At 39.3% G+C, this 10,092-nt stretch overlaps 1 protein-coding gene across 1 annotated transcript; it reads right to left on the reverse strand.

Annotated features, from left to right (window-relative positions):
* Positions 1-7: 7 nt before the first annotated feature.
* Positions 8-9,007, reverse strand: dnajc16 (DnaJ (Hsp40) homolog, subfamily C, member 16). Its single transcript, XM_058409554.1, has 14 exons — positions 8,847-9,007; positions 8,410-8,476; positions 7,982-8,303; positions 7,606-7,790; positions 6,962-7,066; positions 6,715-6,873; positions 6,452-6,582; positions 6,172-6,346; positions 5,624-5,806; positions 5,346-5,422; positions 5,177-5,257; positions 5,004-5,093; positions 4,728-4,898; positions 8-4,046 (listed from the first exon to the last, which is right to left on the reverse strand). The coding sequence occupies exons 1-14, from the start codon at positions 9,005-9,007 to the stop codon at positions 3,605-3,607; spliced, it is 2,349 nt and encodes a 782-aa protein (XP_058265537.1). The 3' UTR covers positions 8-3,604.
* Positions 9,008-10,092: the final 1,085 nt, after the last annotated feature.

Genomic DNA, 10,092 nt, shown 5'->3' on the forward strand with positions numbered 1-10,092 from the left:
TGTTCTTTAAAAAAAAAAAAAAAAGATACATTGGTACACATCAGTTATGGAAATAAAATTCAATGATTTATTTTTTTTTCTGATAGCTCTACATTTCAGAAATGTTCTCTTTTTTAATAAATAAAACAGGCCACATAATGTTGGATCTATTCTATAACTACCAAGCAGATCTACACATGGACTGTACATAAATTATGAAACGTACTCGCCAACGTGTGATAAATAATCATTAATTTAAAAAAACAACACAGGACAGAATTGAGCTTATTTACATCACAGCAACACAGATCCGATAATCTATAAATAACAGCAGTGTATGCATTAATGACCATTGAACAGCACTCTGGTAAGAAATAATGCTTCATCTGGTAGCCCTGTCCTAAAATCTCTTCTGGGATGGAAGACTGGATTTGGATTATCATGCTGTAAAAAAAAAAAAAATCATCCAAAACTCGGTCCACAAAAATGAAATGTCGGACAACAGAAAAAGGCACAGAAGCAGCTACAATGTTCCCGAATGATTAGGAACTACAGGTTATCAATACAACAGGAATAAACAAGCTCCCTAGCATGACTGTTAGCGTTTTAACATTTTTAACTCTGGGAATTTCCCGTACACACTCGCCATGTTGGTATCTTCTCTACTCGCCTATTGTGAGAATGTTTCATGTCAGCTAAATGATACAGAATGTTCTGACAATATATAATATGATTGTGGAATCCTCCTGTAATTTGCATACTGGAACCTGATAGGCTCTTATATTTTATGATGCAATCACACAAGCCTGTTAAGAGTTCTATCTTAACTGAGGTTTGTTTTTTTTTTTTTAACGTTTCAACTCATTTCTTTTTAGAAAAGGAAGAAAGGATGATTTCAGTCAAATTAGTTTTCCTTACAGAACATCTTTTTGAAACATTCTCAATGCACAAACAGAAACACACAGGAGTAGTTAATATTACTGGATGAAGAACATCTGATTCCATGCTAAATGCCCCGAGACTGTCGGGAAAGCAAAATGCAGCAGGGATCACTGTGTAGCACTTCATTATTACACAGATATTTCACACAGAAAGAAACAGGTTCAAGGCAAATTCGTCTTATTGCACAAGCAAGACACTGTCTTCTAGATCCTTCTGTTCAGGACAGAATGTATATATGTATATATATATATATATATATATATATATATGTACATGTATGCTTGATACTAATATATATTTATTAAAAATACTAACAATTACTGTTTAGGTGTTTAAATGAAACTTGTAAAATGAGAGCCTCCCACTTTTACAGTTTTTTTTTTTAGTTCATGCTACATTTAACAGGTGAAAGTGACTGTAGTGTGGGAGGCAGCGGATCAGGTCAGGTTTGCCCCAAAGGTGTGTGTGTGTGTTTGTTTATATATATATATGTTTATATATATATATATATATATATACCCCGACTACAGTAAGCTTTCACTTCTCCATGTCTTAAGGAAATCTCCACCCTGAAACACAGTACATACAGTGGAATGCAAAGGTTTGGACACTCCTGGTCAAAATTTCTATTAATGTGAACAGTTAAGCAAGTGGAAGATGAAATGATCTCTAAAAGGCATAAAGTTAAACATGAAACACTCTTTTGCAATATCAGTAAATTGTTTTCTACAACTTTAGAGTGAAAAAGGGAAAGCAGCACCCTGCAAAAGAAAGGGAACCCCAGGAGACTTGACCTCTCAGATAACTTTGACCAAGGTATCAGACCTTAATTAGCCTGTTAGGTTCATGGCTTGTTCACAGTCGTCGTTAGGAAAGGCAAAGTGATACAAATTTCAAAGCTTTATAAATACCCAGTCTCCTCTATGCTTGTACTAACAATCAGCAGCCATGGGTTCCTCTAAGCAGTTGGCTAGCACTATGAAAATGAAAATGATTGACACCCACAAAGCAGGAGAAGGCTATAAGAAGATAGCAAAGTGTTTACAGGTACCGATTTCCTCAGTTTGGAATGTAATTAAGAAATGGCAGTTAACAGGAACAGTGGAGGTCAAGATAAGGTCTGGAAGACCAAGATATTTTTGCTAGAAAAGCAAGTCAGAACCCCCGTTTGACTGCAAAAGACCTCCAGGAAGATTTGGCAGACTCTGGAGTTGTGGTACACTGTTTAGCGACACCTGCACAAATATGGCCTTCATGGAAGAGTCATCAGAAGAAAACATCTCCTGCGTCCTCACCACAAAATTCAGCGTCTGAATTTTGCAAAAGAACATTTACACAAGCCTGATGCATTTTGGAAAAAGAGTCCTGCGGACCGATGAGGTTAAAATAGAGCTCTTTGGCCGCAATGAGCAAAAGCATGTTTGGAGAACAAAGGGCACAGAATTTCATGAAAAGAACACCAGTCCAACTGTTAAGCTTAGAGGTGGATCGATCATGCTTTGGGCTTGTACTGCAGCCAATGGCACGGGGAACATTTCACGGGTAAAGGGAAGAATGGATTCAATTAAATTTCAACAAATTCTGCTGAAGTTGCTGGTAAAAAGAGGGTGGCTTCTACAAACGCATAATGATCCTAAACACACCCCAAAATCCACGATGGACTACCTCAAGAGGCGCAAGCTTCTTGGTTTCTTCAAGGTTTTGCCCTCACAGTCTTCTGACCTAAACATCATTGATGAAAATAAACAAATTATTTTGTTTAAAATATTAAGGGAATGTGTCATCTGTAACTTTATGCCTTTTGGAGATCATTTCATCTTCCACTTGCTGAACTGTTCACATTAACAGAAATTTTGACCAGGGGTGTCCAAACTTTCGCATGCCACTGTATGTTTCTACTGAACTATTTGTAGTATCTGTAGTGATTCTGGTGCCACGCTGACATCACAGAAAGACACTGTTATTGCTAGTGCAGTTACAGTGGTGTTTAATTGTAGACTACACTTTTAATGACCCCAAAATATAAGAGATAACTGGTACCTCTGAAATAACACTGTTAGCTCTGAGAACACTAAACAAAACAGCAAGAGCTTATTTTCCCATCAGCACGTTCCAGCGATGTTCCCTATCATATTAATGAGGGAGCCAACAGAGCAGTAGCGTGCATGTAAAGTGAAATGGTGTTTACAGTAGTATTTGGAAGCAGATCTTTTTTTTGAGTGTACAAATGATGAGGTGAGAGAGAGGTTGACAAACTGAAATACTAAAGCGCCACTGCATCACTTGCTGCAAGTAAAGATTAAGCAAGGGCTAAATCCCATTGTACCATTATCAGCAGGACAAGTGGTACTGTGGGTAACACAGGGAACCGTTGATTAAAAGACGTTTAACTCAGGATTTGTTCAGGGTGGATTTTTCCTTGTATTACATAATTTTTGGTCATGTATTAATGGACATCCCTATTTATTGTACCTTTAAAGTAACAACCGGAGCAGCATCATGGTTAAATGGAGCTACTGTTAGACTCGGGTCACTTACAGCATCTGTGTAAGCCTTAAGTCTGAGCTCTGAGGTCATGAAGCCTACAGCGCCACCCAGAGTCACACTGCAATAGGAGCAATGAAAAACTGTTCCCAAAAAAACTTATGCTGTCTCTGTTCAACACGTGCAAGGATTCCCAGCTCTACTTATTGACCGTAATCTTGTCCAGGCCAGGCCAGGCCGGGATGTAGTAGCGAGGTAGCGTGCCCTCCATCAGCCGTTCCATCCACAGGCCCAGACGGTCCAATTTGTGGTGGATGTGGAGAGTTGTGGAGCGTGAGCGTGCCCCTCCTTTCCTGTGCTGGTGGTCATCTCTGGAGCTTGACCTGGATCTGGAGCTCCCTGCCTCCTCCTCCGGCCTGCTGTTAGCGTCCTCGCCCGTGTACACTGGCTTGAACAGACACAGGTACTTCTTATGACCGTTTAGCGCCAGCACGTAGCCCGTGTAGTCCGTCTTGCGGTTGCTGGCCTCCTCCTCCTCATCTGCCTCCAGCTGCATGGCGTCCTGGGCGTATTCCAGCAGGGTAGACATCCACTCGTTGTGCTTATCCACATTCAGGAAGGAAAAATGCAGCGTCTGGCTCCTGCAGATGTTGTTATGTATTGTTAACTCATGGAGTTTTATTTCTGTCATTACGACAAACAATATACCCTACACCCCTAAAATAAAGTGTACTCTGGAACAGTGTACTACCAAAATACAGCATTCTTCCAGACAATATACAAATAAAACACAGAACATATATTAAAAGAAAAGTATACTCACAATACATTTCAAACAGCATACTCTTAAATCTACAGTATATTCTCAAAAAATATACTCACAAAAAATATTCTTTTAAACACTGTTCTCTCAAAATACTGAATATTCTCAAACAATTATCTCAAAAACAATTTATACAATATTATCTGTATATTACTGTATATATTATTACAGTAATAATATATACAGTATACAGTAAGTTTTTTTACCTTACTGAGCAGTAAAATAACATGAATATAATGAAATGTATGTAGTATTTCCTATTACACTCACTTAAAAAGCTTATTAAACCTAGTGTATTTCTAGACATTGTAACTGTTGCTTTGTTCTAGAAATAAATGCCTCAAAGACTAATCTAAGCTTGAAATTAGTCTAGAAAAAGTCTTATTTTTACTGATTGCAATCTTACTATAAGAAATACTTGATCAATTTGAGTGTATAAGATATTTTCTTGATGTCACGTCTTGTCACGTGTATGTAATGAGTACATGTAAAGACTGACCCAGTGAAGGAGTAAACCTCCTTGGCGAATTTGCTGAGCAGGATGTTTTTGGTTGCGTCTGTAAGCACCAGCACCACGTTGATATGGCCTGGTCTCAGCTTTACTAAATTACTGATGTAAGTGATGTCCGTTAACTCAGTCACCTCCACAAAGTTCTTCTTTGGTGGTCGGCTGCTCCAAAAACAAGAAGTCTTAGAGGAGTCATAAAGCACATTCTATTCTAAAACAAACCTATTTATACAAAGCTATTCATTCGCAAACCAACATCTGAGTCACCTGGAAGTGTTGGCTGTGCTTGGTGAGCCATTCTGGGTCTTTGCTGCTTCTTTTGCCTTTGGTTTTGTCTGTTTTTCCTCACCAGAATCACTGAAACCATGTTAAAAAATTCATCTCAGAATACAAATTTAAAAATGATGGCAAAATACTGAATACTGAGTACTGAATCGTACCTGAAAGCCTGAATAATCACTGTGCCGAACAGGATGAACAGTGCAGAGAATATCAGAGACAGCAGAGGCATCATTTCACGCCTGCAATAATGAGAACAGTAATAACAACTGCCTTTCAACACGTCTTTTTTTTTTAAAGAATACATTTTATATTGGGTTTATTACTTACCAATTATTGTGGAGAACATCATCAATAATTTCAGACAAGTAATCGTACGCTGCATAAATCCATCTGATTAAAAACATCTGCAATAAGACAAATAGACAAAATTTAACTGAACCATTATGTACGTTATTACTGTGATTGCAGTAGATAAAATATTATTTAATCCTGTTGTGTGAATCACTCCATTGTTCATATAAATCTGTAGAGAGTGTAAGATAGGTCAGGGCTAATTTCCCATTTAAAGCGAATCCATTAAAAGACGGAGGTTTAAAGCTACTGACTGAAGCGAACTCGTTATTGAGCTCAGGCAGCATGGCATCATGGGTAAGAATGGAGGGGTCTTTCCGTAGCCGCTCCAGCTCCTCCAGCAGCCTGTGTTTGTCCTCCTCACTGCCGTTCCAACCACCCTGGACAGGCTTGTAGAGAACCTTACCGGCCCCGTTACGCCGCTCCAGGATTACCACCTACATGCGTGCACACACACACACACACAATCTCTCGTTTCTATTTAATGCGTTTTTAACTTTAACAGATGTGACAGCAAGAATGAAATCAAATACCAATCATGGTAATCTATCTGCTTTTATGTACGCTTCGTATTTATCACTGTAGTTGATTATTGTGACAATTATCTAATAATGCGGTTATTGTCATGCTAGCGAACATGTGAGAGATAATGCATAGGAATAAATATCATGGTAATCATGATCTCTATATCATATTGTGGAACTGTAGAAGGTAAGTACCACTGTGAATAATTTACATAGCCATAACGTAGAAACATTTTTAGCTTATGCAGCTGTTTTGTTTTAGTGCAGTGAGCATGTACCTGTGGTGGAGTGTCTCTGTTTTTCAGCAGCACAGCACACAGAGGCTGCTGCTGGCGTTGGTACACATATGCAAAGCGTAGAACCTCCTCAGTGTTCGCGGAGGCCAGAGACAAGAAAGCTTTGTTTCCTGGGACAAAGACTTCCTCCTCCCCAGTGATGAGCAGAACACAGTATCTACAGAGAAAAAAAAAGTTCTTCTAGTCTTCACAAGAGGTTATAATTATTAGCATTCTACTCCCTCATCAAACTTTACAAATAAAACAATAGATTCCAGCTTACTTTCTGCGCCGATGGAATTGCTTGATAGGGCAGAGCTCATCGAAGACCTTCTGATTCACCAGACGAGGGGCGAGGAGAAATTTGTTGTTGGAGATGAATTCATCAATTATTTGTTTTTTCATCCCTTTTGCCTGTTTAATGAAAAAACATGATCCTTATGCCACATAAAAACCTCCCCATCATTGATTAATAATTCCCATATCTGCTTGTGTTTTATACCTTATATACGACAGACATGCATTACTTCATGGTGAAAAATCTACCTGGATAATGTCGGCCGGTTTATCTGTGTTCTCCTTGAAGACGAGCATGGTTGGAGCGTAAGTATTGATGTTGTACTGCTTGAGCAGGTTGGCCGTCTCAGACAGACCCTGGTCAACGTAGCCAAACTGCACATAGTCTTTATAGGCGAATGCTGTCAGCTGTAGAGGAACAGTTCACGATCACAAATTAGTATTCACACACTCAGCAACTGAGCTGCACCTGACTTCCTAATATAATCACCTATACCTTATACAGCAGAGGAACCGCAGGCACTTGGTCAAAAAGTAGAACGTGTGGCTTGTTAACATCATACCAACTCTTCAGAAAATCACGGTCATTCCGGTCAGTGACCTGAGGAACCATAATAGTAAATGATTCAGAACCTCTCAAATCAGCCTACAGATAAGAAGAAGCTTTATTAAAATAAAAATATGTTTATTTAAAAATGGTAGTATAGATCAGAGGTGCCCAAACTTTTAATATTGTGGGCAAAATAGAGAAAGAAATATTGTCTATATTTGATGAGTCACAAGCTACCTACTTGATTACACTGCTCTTACATTTGTGCTAAAAACACTGGTAAAAAAAATCAACACTTTTGATCTTTAACTAGCTTTTTTAATTCTTTTAAAAGTGTCATAATTGACTTGATTATTATTATTAATATTTGCCTAAATTGCCCCTCTATAGTTGTACATTGATTGTATTTTTAAACATTTTATTTTAGTTTTAAGTATAATTTATTTCATTTTATTTAAATTATATCTTTTACTTCAGCAACTAAAGTGAAATTCTCCATCTAAATATCTCTGATCTCTATTCATTTCCAAACTGAACAAGCCCCTATGATAGTAAATAGGAAGAAAAGCAGGGTGGAGTCCAGCGCTTACCTTCTCCACCAGTCTCTGAGGAAGCAGGTCCTCCACAAACTGCATGAGGTGCTCCTTGGCCAGAGCATAGTTAAAGAAAGCCACTTTTCCATTGATGACGCCGAGTATGGAAGGAGTGCGGTGAGCGCCCAGATGATTCACCAGGCGTCTCTCATAGCCGACGTCGACCACGCCTATTCCTACACCTGCAGACAAAAGAGGACAGAATATCAACACAAGGACCAGAGCATAAACCAAGTCCCAGTTTCCAATTGGTTGATTAGGTATGTAGGCAGGTAAGTAGGTAGGTAGGTAGGTACAAAGCAACAGAAAAGCCCAAGCAGTAGAATTGTGCAAATGAATAAGTGCAGTTGACGTTGTAATGCCTGAACTTTACCGAGAGGCTCGAGCTCCTGCACCGCCTCCCTCCACACGGGATCCATGTGAACGCAGCTGAAGCACCAGTCTGAGGTGATCTTGATCAGATACGGTCTTTTGAAGCTGTCAGGTACAATTTCGTTGACATACTGGTTGTAATGCAGGGTGTACTTGCTATCGGTGGAATCACGGCTGCCCTTGTTGGTAAAGGGAAAGTTGAAGAAGGACTCGTCGAAGTAGAAGTTGTTGTGGAAATGACGGAAGCCATGCGGCCCATAAGGCTGGGAGTTGGTCTGCTTGTAGCGATCATAATTGGCTCTTTTTTCTTCATTGGATAAGATCTAAACAATGACACCAAACACACACCCACCCACACACATTATGAGAGATCATCATTAGTAATTTGTGAGTAATGAAACTCAAAGCCAGCAGAATAGTCTGTGATACCTCATAGGATTTGGTAATCTTAATGAACATGTCTTCTGCTTCTGGACTCTTGTTTTTGTCTGGATGCCTGGCAACAACAAATAAGAGATACAAATAAGATAAGACCAAAAATGGCTCTTATATAATTGAGGTATTTTTTAAATTCTTATTTAAATTATTTTCCAATCAGGAAATGCTCAGTTAGAGTTTCTTTCCACTCCCAAAATATATGACACAAGCAGTCTAAACAGGGGCAGCTTGTATTTCTGCCTTCTGTAAGGTGTGTGTGTGTCAATCCTAACAGCATCATTGTCAAGTTATTGTTCAATACAATACAATTAAATGACTACAGATCTAACATCATGACCAGACATGGTTTGAAACAGGTGCATCTAGAACTTTAATAGAGCACAAACATGGACTGTTGGAACTCACTGAGGTCTAAAATGAAACATTACCATTCTTTAGCAAGGCGTTTATACACCTTCTTGATTTCAGCCTGACTTGCGCTCTTGGTGACCCCCAGGATCTTGTATGGGTCAAAATCTTCACTATCTCCCTGAACTCCAGCCAAGAGGATGCAGAGGATCAGCACGGACTGAAGATTCAGGCACAGCATCGTGACTCTAGGCTGGAAGACAGAAACAACCAAAGATCAAGATTATGAAACAAAATTTTAAAAAAAATAAAAAAAAATACCAGCAGCCTGGATGTGTATCACTGAATAACATACTGATTAATATAAGGGTAAGTAAGCAGCAATTGGCTGAACTCCAAATGGAAATGTGGGGCACTAAATATGTTGTATAAAGCTAGTACACAATTCCCTAGATAGTGTACCTATATAGTGTGCAGGGGGACTTTTGGGATTCGGCCACCCTGGCACGCGCGCTTGGTCACCACCATTGGAAATACAAATAATTTGAGTCTGTATCATAAATACCTATGTAGGTCACTAGTTAGGTCACAGAAAGCTATGTCCTTACGCTACCCTCTAGTGCACGCATAAAGGGAATAAGTTGGTATTTGATATTCGTCCGCCGTGACACGCTCATCTGGGCAGCAGTTAGTCTTTTAACAGCTAGTTAGGGTAAGATTACCGATTAGCAAGTATATGAAGATTTTTTTTTCCAAATTAATATTTACTTTAATGTTTGAATTAAATAAAATACAGACTAACAGTCTGTCTAAAAGCACTGACATCGTCCCAAATATGTGACCTTGTTCGCAAAAAAAATACCACTTGTCAACCGAAATGAATGACTTACATTTAGCTTTTTCAGCTACCTAGTTACTAATAACGATGCTAGCAAGCAGGCTAATCGGCTAGCTTTACCGGTTTTGCCCTTTCCCACACACACGTACTACATTGTTAAACTGCGTAGCTTTTTCTTTTTAAGAAAAAAAACGCACCAGGAGAAGAAATTCGGGTTCAACCCTGTATTCTAAGCAGGCTGTCAAATCTGCTCGGACTGCTCAAAACGCATTTTGTTGCCAAGATGTTCAACATCTGTTCGCATCCCGCTCATCCCCGCCGCCGCTTCACTGCCTCCCTGCTGCTTCGGATGCTGTGTGGAGCGCGCGCTGCATACTACCCTACTATTTAGTATGATCAAATAGGACGCGGCGCCACCATAGGCTACCATGGTCACTGCAGGCTGTGTACTAAATTCCCACACTGTTTAGGACGTTAGTATGCAGTCT

This window comes from Hemibagrus wyckioides, linkage group LG15 (genome assembly GCF_019097595.1).
Source record: "Hemibagrus wyckioides isolate EC202008001 linkage group LG15, SWU_Hwy_1.0, whole genome shotgun sequence".
NCBI classification, from domain to species: Eukaryota; Metazoa; Chordata; class Actinopteri; order Siluriformes; family Bagridae; genus Hemibagrus; species Hemibagrus wyckioides.